Source organism: Mizuhopecten yessoensis, unplaced genomic scaffold, assembly GCF_002113885.1.
Source record: "Mizuhopecten yessoensis strain PY_sf001 unplaced genomic scaffold, ASM211388v2 scaffold4513, whole genome shotgun sequence".
Taxonomy (NCBI): domain Eukaryota; kingdom Metazoa; phylum Mollusca; class Bivalvia; order Pectinida; family Pectinidae; genus Mizuhopecten; species Mizuhopecten yessoensis.
This window is the reverse complement of record NW_018405584.1, coordinates 44,298-66,553: the sequence shown is the minus strand read 5'-3', so window position 1 is coordinate 66,553 and position 22,256 is coordinate 44,298. Positions and strand designations below refer to the sequence as shown.

General features: G+C 34.0%; 1 protein-coding gene and 1 long non-coding RNA gene across 5 annotated transcripts; both read left to right on the top strand.

The window, feature by feature from the left end:
- The first annotated feature begins 1,751 nt into the window (after nt 1–1,751).
- On the top strand, nt 1,752–13,597 carry LOC110449174 (uveal autoantigen with coiled-coil domains and ankyrin repeats protein-like). 4 transcript variants are annotated; one of them, XM_021495857.1, is made up of 6 exons: nt 1,752–1,912; nt 6,530–7,214; nt 7,391–7,465; nt 8,027–8,254; nt 9,240–9,383; nt 11,919–13,597. In XM_021495857.1, the coding sequence occupies exons 1-6, from the start codon at nt 1,844–1,846 to the stop codon at nt 11,921–11,923; spliced, it is 1,206 nt and encodes a 401-aa protein (XP_021351532.1). In that variant the 5' UTR covers nt 1,752–1,843; the 3' UTR covers nt 11,924–13,597. The 4 variants fall into 4 exon arrangements, with proteins under 4 accessions (XP_021351532.1, XP_021351530.1, XP_021351534.1 ...); XM_021495855.1 differs by lacking the exon at nt 11,919–13,597 and having other exon boundaries at nt 9,240–10,805; XM_021495859.1 differs by lacking the exon at nt 11,919–13,597 and having other exon boundaries at nt 1,809–2,359; nt 9,240–10,805.
- Nucleotides 13,598–19,970: 6,373 nt separating this feature from the next.
- LOC110449173 lies at nt 19,971–21,667 on the top strand. The gene is made up of 3 exons (XR_002462826.1): nt 19,971–20,368; nt 21,280–21,361; nt 21,590–21,667. It is a non-coding gene; the product is annotated as an uncharacterized LOC110449173 (long non-coding RNA).
- Nucleotides 21,668–22,256: the final 589 nt, after the last annotated feature.

Below are 22,256 nucleotides of genomic sequence, written 5' to 3'. Positions count from 1 at the left end.
GTCTATATCACCGATATGTACAAATCAATATGTAAAGTAGGTGACTATGTGAGTATTTTGGATACGGAAATGTATACATATGTGCGTGTGTGTGTATATGTATCCGGGATGTAGTCATATGTTTGTGAATATATGTGTGTATGCGCGTATATACGAAGGCGTCTGTTTGTTGGTATGCATTGTATGTGTATGGATGTGCATATATATGTATATGCAAAGGTCTGGTTATATGCGTGGCTATCTACATATATGTATGCATTGCTGTGTCTAATTACGAAATAGTTCATTTGTACAACATGTTATCATGCATATATATATATATATATATATATAAGTATCTTCATATACATGCATGCACCTGTCCATCCTGTCATAATTTAAATATATGAATTCATGTACATGTACCTCATGTTACACATTTTCATGTGTCTGAGTGTTGGAAATAAAATCTGAAATCTGAAACCAGAAACAGTAATGTTTGTTTTATGACACTAACCTTAACAAGTCTATAAATTCCTAATGTCGCCGTCGGCACATTTCTCCCTCAGCCTATACATAGCGGGTTTCCAGGCCAAGTCTGGATCTGACGTCACGTTTCTACCCCGACCTACGTCATACCAGGGACGTATACTCTATATACTGTCCCTGGTCATACCCAGACTTGGCCTGGAGACCCGGTCCTGGCATGCAGGTACAAGCAAAACATGTAAGGTTGATTACTGCGCATATGTTGTATATTGTACAATGTGGCCGACTGCAGGAAAATTCTAGACATATATTATTTTTGTCAAACTACAGATTGTTTTGATATCGTTATTGATATAGCATTTGATATACATTTTGTTTTTAATTCGTGGAACAAAAATAGACTTTTGTTCAACATTATGCCATTTTCAATTGATATTTAAAGCATAATTTGAGAAATTAATGTTGAAAATGTGATGTTTTACCCAAAATAGATATACAAATAGTGATTTAATTTTACTTATGACGGAACAACTTAACGTTTGAACAACTTATCGTGGCTGGATCCTTTTGTAGATCCACGTGGCTAGTTTTTTTGACACGGATTGTGTATTACTAGGTTGGTGGTAATGGGGCCTACTTGAATTGTCAAAGCAAAGAAAAATGAAATGTTATTATGGTTTCAGTATTATGAATGTTTTGGTTTGATGCGTATATTTATAAAATTATAGAAAAATAAACTCTAGAACAAATATATAAAGTCTTAAATATGTGAAATAAGGATAAACTAATACTAAAACTTTGCGACATTTCGGTTGTTTTCTACAATATTTTCAAGATAAGATGACATTTTTTTTCGATTCCGGCGTACATGTATGTTTTTGTTTCGGAGATGTTAATTGAAAAACGAAATAATATGAATAAAGCCACATGATTTTTATCTCAAAATAAATAAAACAAAAGTAAAGTTTGCTGCTTTAACCAGTATCTATGATTTTTCGCAAAGTTTTGTCTGCTTTCGTACGAGATGACGTCATCTTTTTGTCATGATGTTGGAGTTATCTCCCTTATAACGTATTATTGGACGACTGGATACAAAATAAGGATTCGAATGTAAACATAAGCATGTATTATTTCAATAAATGTTACATTGTTAAATACGTATACCGTATTTAAGAACGCAGAACGAATTGTAAATAACAAAAGTTAAGGAAGACCGGTTTACCATTTACAGGTAATGTCTGTATATAAAGATATCACAAAACGAAAGTGGAAAACCCATAAAACCTAGCCAGCACAGTAACTTGGTCAGTGTTGGCAGTGGCAGATTATTAATCTTCTATGCCATATGGAATAACATACAAACCTGATATTCATCATGGCCCAATCCGATGAGTTGGAAATTATCGAGGGTTGGTACGGACCATATCCTGATGAAATGCTCGAGGTAAATAGTCATATTTATATATAAGGTTTCGGGATCAGGTACACTCAAAAGGAGCTACTTTGTAGTTCTTATCGTCTAGTTTGGTCGTCCTTCCATTTTCAACTGTTCAAATACAAACATAATATCATGGCATATTATGACGTTTGCTACGAAATGAAATGGATCACAGTGCTCAATCGACACTGCTTCTTATTATATTCAGATTTGTAAATATTTATTGCATACAGCTAGGTTCAGAAGGTACAGCCATTGACATGTCAATCTGTGTGAACTTTCGATTACTTTTGTTCGAAATGTACTTTAGTAAAGCACAGGTATACCTTGTAGGATGAGAATAATTTATCGAGAGACACTGTAGGTGATATGTCAACATACTTAGGAAGCGTACAGGTGAGCGAGCGTTCGACTCCACTGTAGAGAATATGGACACACAAAGGAAGCGTACAGGTGAGCGAGCGTTCGACTCCACTGTAGGGAATATGGACACACAAAGGAAGCGTATAGGTGAACGAGCGTTCGACCCGATTGAACAACACTTGTTTAAATTGAAGAAAATGTTGTTTTCTGTAAATGTTTAAAAATAGGGTATACAATATTTTTGTGTGTGTCAATTTGGCAATTGGCTTTGAGTCTTTCGGATTATATCAGGGGCCTGAGCTCAGGGTAAATGTAAATGTAAATGTAAATGACCGTAAATGTTAGCGATGTTTTCCAATGTTAACTATTTCTACATCATTAAGATATGCAACATCATTTTGGTTTAAAAAATCGTCAAGATCATTCAGGTATAGGGAAAACAAAAAAGGGGATAAATTTCCCCCTGTTTTAATCCGACATTGCAAACGAAAAATTCCAAAATTTCGTTTCCATTTTTAACACATGACTTGGTATTAAAATATAAGTTTTCGATAACCTTAAAACCTTTTCCATTTAGGTTACTTTTTCACATCTTTTGCCATAACCCGCTCGCCAAACTGTGTCGAACACTTTACGAAAATCAATAAATGTACAGTACAGCCTTTTCCCTTGGGCAAAATATGTGTTTATTAATGAGTGTAATATAAAAATATTTTCAGTCGTCGAGTAACCTTTTCTAAACCCTGCATGAGAGGGAGAAATTAGGTTAATTTCATCAGCTAATTTAGTTAATCTATTATTGATGATATCAGTAGACACTTTCCCCAAGCAAGACACTAGAGTTATAGCTCTATAGTTGTCCGGGTCGCAAGTTTCTCCTTTATTTTTATAAATAGGCTTAATTATTCCAACTGTCCAAGAGTCTGGGACTAATCCAATATTTAGTATACTGTTAAACAACATTGTATATAACGGCATGAAGTTAGTTAATGTACTCTTGATATGCTCATTTAAAATGTTATCATTTCCACATGCTTTGTTATGTTTTAAATTAATTACCGCATGTATAATCTCTTCCTCTGAAATATCTTCGTCTACTATTTGGTAAAAAGTACTATTTTCTTGTTCGGGAATATATATGTTATCATCATCCCGGTCATCATTTGAATTGTTCAGCTTTTTGAAATACTCAAAAAGTTCATTTATTGGTATGTCAGCTTTATTAGATTTAGCTTTACCAGATAATTTATTTATTAAATTCCATAGTGTTTTGGGATTACTATTTGCAGATTCCCTGATATCCCTTTCCATTTTATGCTGATATTCCTTAAAACACCTATTTCTTTTCTATATTGTTTACTCTTATTTCTCAGGTCTTTTTTGTTAATTTGATTTTTCACTAATTTATACTTACTCTTGGTCAAGTGAAACTCATTTCTCAACTTTCTACATTTTCCAGTATACCATGGTTTATTAGTTGTACATTTACTACTCTTGCGCATGTCTGGATATCTTCTACCGAACGCCTTATTAGCTGACCTTGTGAAGAGGTTGCCTATTCGACTCACAATGTCGTTAAGTGCGGTTTTATTAATTTGGTCCACGGGTGTATCATGGAGTTGTTTTAATGTATCACTAATTTTGTTTACACCATCTTCATTATCGTTTTTTATTACGTCTACGAATATATTAATTTTCTCACAGTTCCATTTGACATAAGACATGCTAATAGAGCTGGGGTCACATCTGATATTAATGGGTTGAAATCAATAACTTTGAAATTCTTTTCTTTTCACTCCGATCCTGGGGTTGTCCTCTATTTAGTTCTTGGGGGTGGTGAAAGTCTCTCCGTGGGGCGAAGAACGGCTGGTGTGGAGGAAAAGACTGTGGTCGCTGGATAGGACCGTCAATAACTAATTTATCAGCTTTGAAGCTCACCTGTCGTCTCTGTCTCTTCGCCTCTTCGCCTCTTTGAAAATGGGAAACAGGGCACGGCGTCGTTCATTTATTTCAGCTGGAAACTGTTCATTTACACTAAATGGTTTCCCTACCAGTTTCTTGGGGTCAGCATCGAGAACCTTTTCACGATCCTTTCGGTGGGTGAATACGGCCACGAATGAACGCGGTTTCCCGTCTCGTCTCCTCTCCTCCTGAGCCTATGCACTACTTGGAAGTTTATTTCCGCATCAATTTCACGTTCCTCACGAATAAAAGTTTTAACAACTGTTTCTGTGTCTTCATTTAGGCACCAGTGTCCTGGATACCACCAATTATTTGGTTGTTACGCATGGGTCTTGTCTGGGTTTCTAGCATTTTTTCATTAAGATCGCCGTACGCTTGCCGAGCCATGTCCCGCTCACCCTCAACTTTCTCTATACGTTCTTCCAGAATAGTTTGGTCAAATTCCGCCCCGTGTATTTTCTCGCTATGTATACCGAACTCTTTTTTAACTTCAGATAGTTCACTATTTATTTTACCAAATTTTTGTTCGATGGTGTTCAGCCTTTGAACGACGATAGTGTCTAAAATGTCGAGCTTTCCTAGTTTGCGGTATATATCATTAATGACAGATTCCATAGTCGCAGGTATGGTCGGGGGAGGCAAGGAATTTGATTGGCTAGTTTGGTGGAATGAATGTGGTTTGTAATAACATGGTACCGGTGATCCCTGTAAATTAGCTGGAGGAGATGGAAGAGGAGAAACGGGCGAGGTTGGGGTACCGTAAATATCACCGTGAGCGCTCGCCTATATAACACTGGTGGGCCCGACGGGTGGCTGTCCCGGTATCGATGCACCCCTGCCAGGTGTAAAGTACATTTCATTACCTGTCCCGGTCCCGGTTGATTGCTTGTGAGGCGTCGATGACAATTTACGTTTCTTGGACTTTTCCCCCATATACGACTCTTAAAGTCAAGAATTACACCTCATGTGTTACAATAAGATTAATCCTCTTGAACTCTATATAAAAATGTTCACCTGAATCCCAACAGAGGCCGTTTAAACCTTCATAAATTTGGAGCCTTCATCACGCACCTGTACTCACTCCGCCATGTTTTCTCGATCTCTGACGTGCCATTTATAGACATTCGTTTGTTGTGCTGAGGTACAAATGCGGTCACGTGCTGCCCATATTCGAACCGTACTATAATTTGCAGTATAAAACGCAAAATTTTCATGGAATAATGTGTTTATTGGTTGTAAATCTAATTCCAACTTTGGAATGTCAATTCATTTATGCTTTGTTTATACAAAACAATTCTTAAACGTTTGCAAATCTGCATCAATTGTAGTTGTAGAAAATTACTTAAATTGTTGAGAAATTCATAAGAAAATGATGTAGTCGGTGTCAACTCTATTTAAATAAAAAGAGTATAACTGGTGTGTGTTTAATTGTAAATTTGGGTATAGTCATATGTTTCTTAATTGAAAATTTCTCAATATTCTTGAGTTTGTTTTAAATTGAGATTTTAATTGATTGCCTTCATAAATTCGGTTACATAAAAAAAGCATTTTTCTTTTTGTCTGGTAATGAGGTGATTTATTTAACTCTAGTTGAACATGTACAGATTAAATAGATGGCCAAGCTTAAGGCTCTCTGTCCCACTGGTCTGCAGCTTGTCGTATACACAGTGACCTATCGCCTGACTCCCCTTAACTTCTGATTGAATAGAACTTAATGCAAGCACAGTTGGACCACGACAATTCCGTTGACTAGGTAGCTTAATTAGTTAGAGTGATAGTATAACAATAAGACCAGGGTTCGAATTGCTATCCATCCCTGCTGATTGTTTTTATATTTGGACCACTGTTGTTGATAATAGTTTTGTTTACATCATCATTATTATTGTTTAATGAACCTCCAGCAAGGCTAAGGTTTCTTTTCTGTAATGATTTATCAAAATTATATTCATACCGAAAATAACCCAGTTTCCAATGCGCAGTAATTTTTTTTGGCGGTGGTACAGGGATCCTTTACTATTAACTCTAATTAAGCACGTGTGAAATGATGATAGTGTACACGTGCTCAGCTGGAGTTATTATCACTTGCGAATGACTTCATCAATAATTGTTGCATTAACATTTTTAATCTGATCGGCTGATGCAATTTTCGTTTTCGAATTATATTATGTAACGTGTGATAGGTTCAATCAATTTGCATAAGTTTTTGAGCGATATCTTCGTATAGGGAACAATGGTTATGAACGAATGTCAGTGCAGTATGTTATGTTCTTATTGTTACACTGTACTGTTGTATTACAGGAAATCAAACAGAAAGCAAAGAAAGATATAGGGGAAATGGACAAAACCATTAATAGACTGGACCAAGTTGTTCGTGTATGTCAGGACTTTCAAAGAAAAAATATTTCACTATGTCCGAAGTGTAGAGCTAGATGTTCTAACAAGAACAACGTCAGTGCAAAAACAGAACGTCCGCAAAACACGGATAAAGAACATTCAGAAAAACAAAATAAAAAAACTTTGGTCTCGCGCGTTAGCCATTTACCAGTTATTTCCAAAACACATGAGGACAAAATGAAAGACAAAGATTTTTCTACAGTATTCAAGAGCAAGAAGCCTAGTAGGAAAGGAGCGCAATCTTCTTCTACCGAAATGACGATCGCATCAGAGGATTTTCAGTTAGTTCTGGAAGCGAAAAATAGTGCGTTTGAAAACTTACATAAGAAAACAGCGTCAGAATACGAAAATTTGGAAATGTTTAATGCAAAACTAAAGGAGGAAAATGAGCACCTTCAATCAAAATTATCTTCAACCATGTTAGAGAACGAAAATTTGAAAATAGAAAACGGCAAACTAAAAGAGGAAAATGAGCAACTCGAATCAACAGTATCATCAAACCAGAAAGGATTAAAAGAGCAAATCACTGGCTTTACAAATCAGATTACCGAACAAAAGAAACAGATTGGAGAACTGGAAAACGATCTGGGTAAGTAGGATGTCTCAACAGTCTAATATTTTCAATTATGTATAATTTATAGATCTACATGATGTCATTTCTATTTTAGTCATTTATAATAAAAACAAAATATTGAAATCAAAATCGATTTTTAATATTTGCTGTTTTGAAATAAATTCAAAGGAATTTTCACAATTTTACGGCAGATAAAAAGGATGATGAATTGCGCATGGTCAAGAAGGAACTGGCCGAGGCAAAGCGTCCACGCGTAAAGGACATAGGTAATACGTCTGATAGCTGAACATGTTGTTTAATTCTATTACGATCAATAACGATAAAAACGAGCACAACTGCGCTTAAATGTTTTAGTTAACATTACTGATTACACTTTAACGAGAACGAGAAGGCACAAGCTTTCATTTCGGGTAATATACAAGTGCTATATGTCGAGTGTTCTTTTGTAACAGTCATACATTGATTCGCTATATATGCATTATATATTACAGGTATAACTATAAACCAAAGCTCATATTTATTAAGGATTAATACATATAAATAAATGATCAGTATGCCTCCCAAAACGTCAAATCAAACCACCATGGCCGACATCTAATACCTTGGATCAAATATATATTTGTACAAAACATCAAACAATAACTATCTGGTTTATAGATGTAGTGCCTTTTCACGTTAACCGTAAGACAAACAATATAGCACTAACTCAATACTTACAAATATAAACTGACTTTTGGTTTGTTACTTTGGACTAGTCCTTTGTTCCCATTTCTGCAAATACTGATGTTCGAAGTTACCAAGCCTTACACACTTTCTACTTTCTCCAGTGTTGGGCATACGAAGTGAGCGCAGCGGGATGGGTAAGACAATGATCGAGATGGTTAACAGGGAACTGTCGGGGCAGCTACAGAATATACTGGAGAAGGAAAACGTACGCCTGACAGTGAAACAATGTGCGGCAGCTACAGACGTTCCAAAGGGGCTGATGGCTGTCCTGTGTCTAGACATGTCCAGGGTGGGCACTAACATTAAGGACGCACTGGCTGGTATCAAAGGTAGGCTGACAACATTATTATTGGTTCTGTCTGGTACCATCAAGGTAATCTACATGTATATGTATATCGATATGTAAGATTTTTTTAACGTTTCCTTGATTGAGAAAAAGCAAATAAATCCATATAGTCTGCTGAAAGTTAACATTCACCCTTCATGAAGCTCTTCAGGAAACTCAGGAGCCCCGTGATCGTCGAAAGCTAATTTGCAACAAACGATTACGGTTTGTATATAAAATACTTACATAGCATAATCAATCATACACACTCATATTTTAAATATATATTGACACATAAACACAACACAGGAAGACACCGCAAATACAAATATAAGCAATGTGATTTTGTATTTACGTTACAGCTACTGAATATCAAATATCAAGTCTATCTTTAGTTGTCAGAAACAACAAATGTTAGCAACAATTTCGATACTAATTTATCATATATGTAAATATAACAATGTGTTCATTAATTGTTTGTTAAAAGAATAATAAAATATTGGCTTACAGGATAACAATATTTGCCAATTTTTCAGAAATATTCAACTTGTTTTTTACATTTCAAACCTTATTTTACTCGCCCAAACGATCCAGAATTCATGTACACTTTGTCTTCATGAGTAACTACTAAAATCAGCCAAACGCCCTCTTCCCGGTATATCGTTATGGTTAGTTATTTGTATTTCCATGTCATAAATAAACCTTTTTTTTCTCAAATGATCTTTTCATTTTAACTTATATTTGCTTGTTTGCCTTTTTCGACCCGTCGACCTGAGTCACGAGAGATTAACTGGTTGAATCAATAATATGTTTCACTAGGAGCGTACAAAAAAGGAGGTATGCTAACGCATGCATAGTGTATTATAGCAGCATCTTACTTCCGGTAATAGATGAGCGTTAACACTGTAGGGCCTTCCTGATAGTGTAACACTACCAAGAGTAACTTTTAACATTGATATAAAACAGTTATGTATTATTTGATGTTTCAGTCAACAGAGATGTGTTTGTCATCGTGTTTCATCATACCAGCAAGGAGAATTTATCATCATTGACTCCAACGAGCCTTCGCATCACCGGAAGTGAGCAACGACAACTCGGCGCCATCATTGATATGGTGTTCAGCAGTGACAGCGGTATATATGAATGTGACCTCAACACCACAGCTGTAGCAAACATAGCTGCTCTCATCACGAAATACTCATGAGTTCATTAACAATTTTAGAGTTTGCCGAACCGTGTATTCAATCGTCGAATCCCTTTTGGTCAACATGCAATGTTACATCCAGATATGGTCGGAATAATGACGATAATACATTTTTTGTATCGAGATTTTAAATGGGTAATGTCAGTCGCCAAAACGCAAACCAGGTTTTATGCATTCAAATCTTGGCCTTTCTAACCTTGATAACACGAATCCATATTTAACTTCATATACTGTACATATAAGTTTTTGTCAATATAAACAATATTCATTTGCTTGGCCAAAATCTTTTTTATAATACTGGTAGTAGCAAACAGAGAAATTAGCTTTATACACTTGTCTATAAATCATCATTTAACGATACTTTTGTATCTAGAGTTTGTCAGTTTTTGGAATGAGCGCTTAATACAGTTTGATATCGGTAGCGCTGACTGTTTACAATCATAAAGTTAATCAATACATTTCATTTTCATTATATACCTAAGCTTAATTTAAAGATTATTTCCGGATGATTTTCAGAAATTTCTTCGTTTGATAGATGTGCAGTGGTATGGTTGTTTTATTTTTATATAATTGATGAATTGCCACAACTAGCACCAGAAAAATCATATCTAATAGGTAAACGTTATTTATAAAAATAGCCTTCTAATAATAAATACTGATAACAGTAGTAACAAAATTAATACAGTCGAATTTCGTTCTCTCGAACTTTTATACTTCGGAGACCCCGTGTAACTCGAAGTATTTCTTCGGTCCAGGCCAAAACTCTTCTTTATCTGTGATATTTCGAACTCTGAAAACTCGAAAAACTCGGAGATCCCAAAGTGAAATACAGTATTTTTGGTTCTTTAACAGTTGTTATATGTAACAAATATGGAGTCTAGTGATTTTATAATAACCTACCGCTGGTAAGTAAAATCAGCATCTGCAGGTTACGTTGTACTTTTTTGATTACAGGTATGTTTCTATGGTAACATTGTTTCCACTGGATTACCCGTATGTTTCCATTTAACCCATTATTTTGAAAAAAAATATTGCGTGCGATTATATTTTCTAATTTCTTAGAAATATGATGACCTATGTCATTGTAAGAATTTATAAAAACGATATATGAAATTAATTTGAATTGTCATAAAAATTATACAGGATATAAAGACGTTTAGACATTGTTTATACACGCATGTCCAAATTAGCATGACCTATACATAAATATAGATAAGGGGAATTACTTTTCGGGCCTTTAAGGGACTATTAGCTTTAAGGTGATATGATATTTAGTTTGAAGATGTCTGGATCCTAACCAGTATGCTTGTTGTTGGAAAGTTAGGCTCCTTTAGGATATGAAGATTTTATTAAACATATTGATCCTGAAGACACTATTTTAAATGAGAAGTCGTTTATGTTCAAAAAATTGAAATTAACATAATTTCGAAAATTTCTTATCCTCCTGACTTGCAACAACAATGCATAAGTTGTGATAAGGCTTTAGAAAAACATGTGTTACCCAAATGGTATTCGCCTTACTTGGCCAAAACCTCAGGCATATTTTGTGATCAGTGTATATATTCCATTTAATATAAATTCTGTTGTAATGTACATATATCTTTCGATTACCTCGCTCAACTTACTCATCTGATAACATGATTGCTGAATTGATTGAATTATTTAAAAACCAACCGATGAATAGGCAAGACCTATTGATTTGTGATTATAATATTCAATTTACTGGGTATGGCTTACTACGGAGTAATCCATTGGTGTGAACATTTTGTTGTTAGATATCACGTTTTGGCCAAAGAGTCATCAATATGGTATACTTTCCAGCTACAAAATATCATAGCTGTATAATACCATCTACCATAATTAAAGACATGCGCGATATATCTAAGATAGTAGAAGAATGATAAACATTTAAAGTGTACGCATCAAAAAATGTTTTTATTTGGCTTCTTCTGTGGCAGGTAAATAGTTCAACATATCGATTTTTGCTTGGGATTACACAATGTACATTTGCACCGCAATAGCTGGTTAGGTTTTTCTCTATTCCTATAAAATATTTTTATTCAAGAGTTGTTTACAAGGTATAAATAAACTATCCAATTATTTCGTTTTAAGATTTTGATATTTTATTGATATTTTGTCTTTGAATAAAAGATAACGGAAATATGTCCAAGTTGAATAAAACTTGAAGCTTCCACAGACTCTTTGCTTAGCGTCAATCTAAGATTTTACCAATAATATGGCAATATTGGTTAATTTAAATATGATAATAATGGCGATCACACTACTATGCTCTATGACATCTGTACATGCGATTACTCAATTTATCGTCACGTTTAATTTATTTTCCTCGGAAGTCACTGACCAGTCAGTCTCCCTTCCCTTGCTTATTGAGTTTCTATATTAAAATTGATTCTTTACTCCAGCATCTGTTCTTGGTATCGTTTTCTTTTTGTTGTTTTTATAGATTGATCCAGATGACCAGTAAACTACGTAGTCCGGATTTCTACGATAGTGACAACATAAACCCAGCCAACGCTTTGTATGTAAGGCAAACATATTTAAGGAACGCATGCAAACTTTCTGCTGTAGGTAATATCCGATTTCTGTCGAAAGATAATATACTATACTCATATTAATTACTCATACTCGTATGGGTTTTTGAAAATAAGATCTTAACAATATAGTGTTCTAAAAGAAGTAATATAATAACAATATTGAAGGGAAAAACTTCACAAAACATCCATTAGAAATACGTTGTATTTACAAAGGAGGCATCTGTTAAACAATTATGTAAGTCGATACAGAAGCCACACAAATTTAGCATGTTTACTGCACCAAACAAAACATGCATTTTAAATGGAACTTTATTACTGACGTAAATCACCAAGGAAACGATTTTAACACACAAAATCAATGGGTACTGAATTTTTAGGCTTAGTTTCACTCTTATGCATAAATATATCTTAAATATTATCAAAATGTTAGCTGCTTTGATTTAACACGTAAAACGAAACTTTGAAGAGTTGGCAAAGGAACTATAGGAAAAAGATCAACAAATAATAAACATTTTAAAGAAAAAGTTTTTTTTGTGTATTTATCTTTAGATACTTCTCTTTTACCTTTTCCTATATCACTAGGTAAGGACACAGTCAGATAAAAAGGAATGGGTATCACTTTACCCGATAACTGGGTCGTGTAAAGCAAGGTACATGGTGTGTCGGTAACGTTTGCTGACTGAGCAATTCACGTCGACTATGTACATTGAAGTGTACTTACTATACTTTAAGAATCTGCATGTGATTATTATACCGATGCATGCTGGGATTACTGGTTCGGATAAGGGTTAATTGTTCGTGAAATAGTTATAAATTTTAACAAATTGTCAATTTAGTATCGTTGATTTGTCAATAAAATAAAGTTCAATATGTTAAGTATATTATCTTCAGCATCCGCGCGACACAACGCCCAGTGGGCATGATAGGGCACATACTATACTACTTACATAACATATATTAAAGCTTCTATATACATGTTTTTACAAAATACAAATAAAGAACAAAAAATGGATTCAGACTATGACACGATATGCGCTATAACACTCAAGGACCCATAGCACAATGACAAGGTAAAAAGTTAACCAAAGCCCCCAACATACTTCCTAGAACATCAGATAACAAAACGACCCAGAAGGTATGAGGAATCGTGCAATAACTTGTTCAATATACCGTATACTGGGACATTTTCGCTGCAGTTTTTCGCCTTGTTCGCCCTTTTCGCCCTACGTAATGCATGCGAGTTTATCATTACAGCGAACATTGGTTAACAACATAAGATACATATTAATGTGAAGGGTGAATTTAATTTTGGGTGAAAATGGATTTTACCGTACAAGGGTGAAAATTCCCGATATATAGTAATCAGAGAAAGGAAAGAAGGTGAGCTTAACACATGGACTTAAAGAATTTAAGTAAGCTGTAAAATTCTTTTGCTCTAGACAAATTTCAAACGAGCAATGAGTAACGTAAGTATTTAAAGATTTCTAGATTAAGCAAAGAGTAAAAAAAATATAATGTTTTTGGAATCTTAAAACCTTGATTAAATCAGCTAAGACGTTTACGATTTTAAAGAAAAACTTATGAACAACATTTTTAGTCACCCCTGAGGGAACCCCAGCAGGGACTATTAATTTTGGTTTCAGTCCCAGATTTTGAACTCCACTGTTTCAGCTTTCGTGTGTTTGCTTCTGTCGCTAATTACAAGCTTTTGGATAACTCCGATATCGATTTTAGGAATAGATCTAACATACAACCAAAAGGCGTTCCGAATTTCAAACTAAAGATGTTCCGAATATGAATCAGTCACCTTTGAGGTTACCGAAGGGGTAGACTGTTATATTATATATTGCTATTGATTGATTGAGATGTTTATGTCTGACCAATGACTATATTGGTAAAACTTCTTTTTAAACCAAAATAAATTTTAGAATAAAAAGTTCAGGTAGAAAAGCTCAATAACGTCTCTTTTTCTTTATCATCTATTCACGCAATGACAAGAGAAAACGTCACCTAGCAAAAGGGCAAACTTGATTTGACATGCCGGGTTTGTGTTTGCCGCCGGCACACTACATTAAAGCATACGCGCAATTTGGCGGACACAAACAACATTTTGTATCGCTTTGCATTTCTCTGCAGTCCGGCGAAACTTCTAATCGAACGGCAGGTGCCGAACATGCGGGATTTAAGGGACATTCGTAATCAGTAGGAAGGTGCCGCCTTCCCGGCGGTAAACGGCACGCCTGAATCAAGTTCGTCCAAAGTAAAAAGTTTACGACATTTATGGAAATTGTTTTATTTTTTTAATTTACATACCATTTTCAGCCGTCACATTATAATTTCAAAGGGTGATATGTTATAAATAAATGCGCCATCATTCAAACAAATATTTCATCAACATTCATATCCCGCCTGACAACGTTTACAACTTTAGGACACTTTACAACATAACACGTTACGGCAGAACTTGAAATGGAAAACCGGAAGAGTGCAGGGTCATGTAAGGTAAGTAGAACATTGCCATATTCAGAATTTATAATAAAAGCGCTCGACACCGTTTAATGTTATCGTTTCTGCGGTGTGGTGGCAGTGGTGACCTCGAGGTACCGGCAAAACATGGTATTGACATTGTATTCATTTTGAGCAAGATAAAAAGTGTATTAAGCAAAACTGCATATTTATGCATGTTTTTAATCGGTGATTAATTCTTATGTTTTCCGGACGAAGTTCCGGTAATTTTTGTGTCAGTTTACAGACGATGGCCAAACGTCTAAAATATCTTTGAGTTGTGTCCAGCAGGTCGCATAGTAACGAGATAAAGCTTGATAAAATGGCTGCGCGGAAATATATAACGTGCGGAAACCAATGACTAGACGATATTGACAGTTTTACAAACAAATAATTTTTACTGAGAAGTATCAACTGATAATATGGAGTTAAATAACCACGAAAACAATACCAGTACAAACTAGTGATAGGGATTGGAAATTCCTTAATTATCAGCCTTTAGTTTTGGTGAAAATGATTTGCTCCAATATGCATGTTCAGTTCTCTCATATCATTTTTTTTCCATTTAAACAGATGAACTATCTTATCCTGGTACTTTGGCATGTTTGAATGTGGAAGGCCTTGAAATTGGGATGAAGAAGGCCAGGGAATGTCACAGAAATTTAAAAAAAAAATATGAAATTATTTGCAGGGTTTGTGTTTTATTGTCATAAACATAGAACATTTTCTTCAAGTAAATCAACCACATGCTTTCTTATTATATCCTAGTAGGTTGGCATGGTTACCTAAACAGCGTGTATGCATACCTGGTCATTGTTAGACCATTTTGATTGACAGGTGGAAATATGTCAGTTGTAGCTTGGTCAATGATTTATTATACTGAAATAATCATACAGGAGATGGGGTGACTTTCATGTCATTTTGACATATTTCTAGTTTTCATTAAGTTCAAAGTGATGATTTTATAAGGTGCTAATTACAATGAATTTTGCTTGAATATGAAGTTCGTATTACGATGTTCAGCCTCTTGGGAATTTAATCAGAAAGACTTTGATATATTATCTACACAATGGCACTTTACTTTTTAAACACTTATGTTTAGTTCATACTTTATAACCAACCGATTTTATAGCTCGTAGAATATAACTAAATTATGTGACTGACAATGATATATCTAAGAAAGCGACAATATGAACAAAGGAAATAGGTTTACATATTCATTAAATGGGAAAGCAATAAAAAACCTAGCGATTAAAACATATCTACTGACCAGGCATATATTTAGATAACAACTGGGGTTCACGTTTTACAAAGCGTTTGCGAAGTATTTGAAATGCCCAGATGTGTTGGAAACGACTCCATAATAATACGTTATACGGTACATCAATTTCATGGTGATAAATACATTGATAAACTATATGTTTTATCTAAGTAGGTGTTCATACAGGTGAAGTTGTGGAACGAACACCTGCCGTGTTTTATATGGATACAGGTCAAGGTTTAGCAAAAATTCTTTTGCTCTAGACAGATATTCAAACGATCAATGAGTAACGTAGGTATTTAAAGATTTCTAGATTAAACAAAGAATAAAAAAATATATAACGTTTTTGGAATCTTAAAACCTTGATTAAATCAACTAAGACTTTTAATATTTTAAAGAAAAACTTATGAACATTTTTTTTTCCATTAAGTTCAAAGTGATGATTTTATACGATGCTTATTACAATGAATTTTGATTGAATATGAAGTAATCAGAAAGACTTTTATATATTATCTACATAATGGCACTTGACTTACAAACTTCATCCAATTACATAATGACGAATGATGAAAATTGGGATTTCATTTTATCAAATCCTCTTTTAAACACTTAGGTTTAGTTCATACTTTATAACTAACCGATTTTATAGCTCGTAGAATGTAACTAAATTCTGTGACTGACAATGATATATCTAAGAAAGCGACAATATGAACAAAGGAAATAGGTTAACATATTCATTTAATGGGAAAGCAATAAAAAACCTAGCGAATAAAACATACCTACTGACCAGGCATATGTTCAGATGACAACTAGGGTTCACGTTTTACAAAGCGTTTGCGAAGTATTTGAAATGCCCAGATGTGTTGGAAACGACTCAATAATAATACGTTATACGAAACATCATGATGATACACACATTAATAAACTATATGTTTTATCTAAGTAGGTGTTCATACAGGTGAAATTGTGGAACGAACACCTGCCGTGTTTTATATGTATACAGGTCAAGGTGTAGCAAACATCTTTTTGCTCTAGACAAATATTCAAACGATCAATGATTAACTTATGTATTTAAAGATTTCTAGATCAAACAAAGAGTAAAAATATATATAATGTTTTTGGAATCTTAAAACCTTGATTAAATCAACTAAGCCTTTTAATATTATATAGAAAAACTTATGAACAACATTTTCTTCAATAAGTCCAAAGTGGTTATTTTATACAATGCTAATTACCATGAATTTTGCTTGAATATGAAGTTCGTATTACGATGATCAGCCTCTTGGGAATTTAATCAGAAAGACTTTGATATATTATCTACACAATGGCACTTGACTTACAAACTTCATCCAACTACATAATGACCAATGATGGAAAATAGGGTTTCATTTTATCAAATGCTCTTTTAAACACTTATGTTTAGTTCATACTTTATAACCAACCGATTTTATAGCTCGTAGAATGTAACTCAATTATGTGACTGACAATGATAAATCTAAGAAAGCGACAATATGAAAAAAAAGGAATAAGTTAACATATTTATTTAATGTGAAAGCAATAAAAAACCTAGCGAATAAAACATATCTACTGACCAGGCATATGTTTAGATGACAACTGGGGTTCACGTTTTACAAAGCGTTTGCGAAGTATTTGAAATGCCCAGATGTGTTGGAAACGACTCCATAATAATACGTTATACGATACGTCATGGTGATAAATACATTGATAAACTATATGTTTTATCTAAGTAGGTGTTCATACAGGTAAATTTGTGGAACGAACACCTGCCGTGTTTTATATGGATACAGGTCAAGGTTTAGCAAACATTCTTTTGCTCTAGACAGATATTCAAACTGATCACTGAAACACCGTTTTATTATAAATGATATTCTGGTGTTCCACAAGGCAACACGTTGAGCTTTCAATTTGTATTTAATATATACTCCTTCCTATAAATTGGGGTAAAATTATACCGTAAATCAAGCAAGCACACATGTGTATGCCAAAGAGTTAAATTATAAAATTTCATGTAAATCAAGCGAGGTATCTTTGCATGCCAAAATGTAAACTTGAAAACTCCGTCAAATAAGTGGCGGTAAAAATTATACTGCAAATAAAGCCAGGTACCATTTGTAAGCCAAAGGATAAAAGAAGATAATATCTCCAATAAGTTTGGGTATAATTATACCGAAAACGAACTGAGGTATCTTTGTAAGCAAAATATGGAGTCATTTTGAAAGGCAATTCACAGGGCCTTCAGGGCTTTCGTAGTAGAATTTTATCAGATAATGGCTTATATATACGTAACCGGATGTCTTGACCTCGATATGACTTACGGTTACGTCTCTGACTGTAAAAACATCTCATAAGGAACGTAACAGATTTACGCGTTAAAGATGACTCTATTATTCATGAAAATCTTTGGCATTGGTTTCGCTGTGTTCCTTTGCATATTCGTCTCTGTAGCATTGCTTTTTCATCGACAACATCAAAAGTTTGATCACCTCCCAGGGCCCCCTAGGGACAGGCGAGTATTACAAAGCATTGTTGAATCTGCACTGTCTGCAATTAATGACGGACATGTCATATTTATTATTATTTCTTTTTAAAACATTTGTCCCCATATTTAACAAAATGGTTTTGCTCTCTCCTGCCTTTTATGAGTGCACATGCCTTCGTTATTTTAATTTTGATGTAATTTTTTTTATTTACAAATAGAAGAATCAACATTTTTATCTTCTTGAGCAACAAAATTAAAGAACAGTTTCGCTTTATTTCTAATAAATTTGCATGGCTGTGAATTAAAAGTAAAAGCAATTGATACTTTGGCATTTTCAATTTGGAATTGCTTTGACGAAAAATATCAAAGAATATATCTTAAATGTTATCATAATGGCAGTTCAAAACTTTCTGTGACAATAAAACTAGAACATACACTTTCGATGCAGTTATATTTTTGCAGAAATTTTAAAATTATTTATGAGATAATTATAAACACAAGTAATTTGCTAGAGATCAAGGTGCTATTATATCTACAACACAGCTTACGAATTAGGACGTGTACCATAGATTCAATTGTACTAGGGGGAACTTTTAACATTACTTATATGAGGTGCAGTAATGGCATGCACATCATGCACACTTATGTGTATAGAGCTGCAGACATATGTGCCACAAAATCAGTTTGTGATGATCGCTACAGTGAAATAGGCCCCGCCGAGGGCCAAACTTAAAACATAACAATCTAAACAGAACAGAAATGTTAGGCAAAAAAGAAAGGATTTTTGATATTTTAGTTTTTTGTTACGCAGATAGCGTTCTTAACATTTGAAATATGTCTCATATGTTTTGTGTTTGCTTGTTGCCAGGGACCTATAGGAAATGTCCCTGACTCTCACATACTAAATACAGATATACATGAATGGCTCTGTATGGTCCTCACAAACTTTACAGGACAAGCATGGGAAAAATTAGGAAGGTATTCCTTCAACTGCAAGGACAATGGGTGATCACTTTGTAATTTAGCCCGTCACGTGAACGCCAGTTACTCGGGTTATCGTTTGTTGAGGTATGTTTTCGAAAAGACAACTGTGCCTCATATTCAAGTAGGATTTATAGCTATTAAGAACATGTATGCCATTTTACAAATACATGTATGCTGGAAACTTATTTATCAAAAAAGACTTATAAAAAATTACAACATAATCCATAATTATTTGGTTTGGAGACAGGTCGAAATTCACGGGCAAAGATCTCACAAAAGCTTATGCATAAGATATCTCACAAACCCTTCTACGAAGTCAGTTAATATCTATACTATTTTATTCGATATCTGATTAGATGTTGGTGATCATCGGTCAAGGTTAAAGGGTCAAAGCTAATAATGATCCTTTTGATGTCCTATACACCATTTCTTTTATTGGTGAGGAGGGCAGGCACATATTCATCTGGCGGTTGCCAGATGTCAATCAGATAAAAAAAATGGCAGCCGCAAGATAATCACATATTGTGTGTGGCAATGACGGGCTTCCGTAGATATGCAAGTGATATATTGATTAATAATTTCTTAGTATCACCGGTTTTTAAATATATAAGGTGTTTTTAAAATATCATAATGACATTCTTTTTACCAAAAAAAAAAACAATAACTGAAAATTATGATTCCATACATGTACTATTGAAGATAAAGAATGTTTACAAACATATTTTTAAGACGTTTGTTAATTGTGATAAATACGTTGATGCATGGCTATTATGATAATGTATTCCATCTAACTAATATGTTGAAAAGTATTTATCTGAAATGACAACCTATCATTTACAGCATAATTTATGATGTTGTTTTAAAAACCCCAGATATTGTCGTTGAGTTAACAAATTAAATCTAATGAACGAATGCTATGGACATTTAAGTTATGCACTTATTCTAAAGAGAAATAACTCATCAAAGTAAACTGATCCTGGAAACATGGGAACGGTTGGTCATAATGTATGAAACACATATATCTTTTGAAGTTTCTGGAGAGGACACATTCATTCTATCGAAAAGGTGATTGCTGCTGGTGGTATAATAGATGACTTCTTAATAGAAACGTGAGTAAATGAATGAAACCTGTAGGAATATTTACAATGATGTGAACTCAGATATTGTCGTGGGGCAAACATTTCACGGTCTCCCGAAAACCTCCCACACCCTTTCGTGGTTAACAAGTACCAACTCTAACGTAGAATAGCTTCAAGTCAAATTTATAATTTCTTCCTGTACCTATGAATTAGTTGATGAAGATTATCTACGAAATCAACGAAATTAAGTATCCCCACGAAAATAAGTGTTTGTACTGAACGTAAACCTGTTTTTTTATTTATATTTTATTTTATTACATTTGCAGTAATATAATTACAATAGGATGTTTGGACTGTGAAAAGATACAACTGCATACAAATGTTGATTTTGTTAGGTGCGGGATTTCTGTGAACGTCGAATCAGTGAAAATGCATACATTAAACCTGATAATTTGGTTGTGAACAGTCTTCCTAGCAGATTAACAGTAATATATATATTTTTAGAATTAAAATTTAATACATACTGTAAACATACATATTACAGCGCAGTCTTATTCTAGCACTTATTGCGCTTTGATATTTGCGCTGAATATTGAACTTCTTACATGTTGTTCTATATTGAATAGTTTGTGGTTAAAATAATTCATCAGTGCGCTAATCTGTTGAAATTCATTAATGCGCTAAACTTTGATTGCAAAAAAATAAGTATGTTCACAGTATCAACTGTTTCTCTATATACTGAAGCATTATCTGCATCATCTTTTAAAAACTAGAATGTGCTATTTTGCTCAATAATTTTAAATTTCATGTGTCTTGTCCTTCTATAAGAGCTTGATGTATCTCTGACTAGGATATGATTAATCATATTTAAATGATTTTCTGATGATTCTGAAACAAACTTATAATAACAGTGATTATATTTTTATCGAATATATTTTCAGATCTAAAACTTACGGACTGGTATTTCGTCTTTGTTGGTGGAATGAAACCTTTGTTGTTGTTTTAGATCCAGAAGGCATTAAGGTATAACGCAAAAAAACTGTTCTAAATAACAATTCAATTTTGACAATGCCTACCATAACAGTAAAACATATACCTATTATGTAAAGCGCAGGCACAACCTGTGCTCTATTACGATTATATAATTGTTGAAAATGCTCCAAAAAGAGTTTAAAAAAAGGATTGCAAAGAAGTTCGGGGTTTTCAATTTCTTTTTAAGGATTATTTAGCAAGACTTTGATTTTTTTTAAGGATATTATGGTAACTGGAAGTCTCCCGAGGTCAACACGGATGAGTGACAATGTCGCCAACGTTTTTGGTGCAAGGTAATCAAGCTTAACCCATTTCACCTGGTGCTGTTTTTGCATTGATACGAAAACATACAAACTCAGACAGTCACTGAAATGCAAAAAGATCGCCCAAACAATGCTTTTCCGTCTTTGCGTATTGCAGGGTTATCTTCTCCTGTGAGCAGGTATTGATTGTTACGTCATTGGTTTGTGTGAGAAAATTACGTCGTTTTCTCAAACATTGATCACGTTACTCTCACAAACAAATGACGTAACAATCAATACCTTCTCACAAGAGAAGATAACTCTGCGATACGGAAAGACGGAATATACATTACAAAAGAGACCATTCTTAATTTATCTAAATATCTATGACAAAAAAGGACACAACGATTAAATTAAAATGATAAAATAGGGAAGATCAAAACATGCAACGAAAATCAATTATTTCACATAAAATATTCAAACTATTTATTCCCGAGCAATATATTGTTTGATTTGAAGAATCAAGAGATTGAACAGCTTGGTTTCCCGTAGTAAGCCTTTGTGCAATACATGAGAATATATCCATTCGCCATTTAATTTCTTCACAATTCAAGTACATGTAACAAAACAAGTTTTAGGAATAT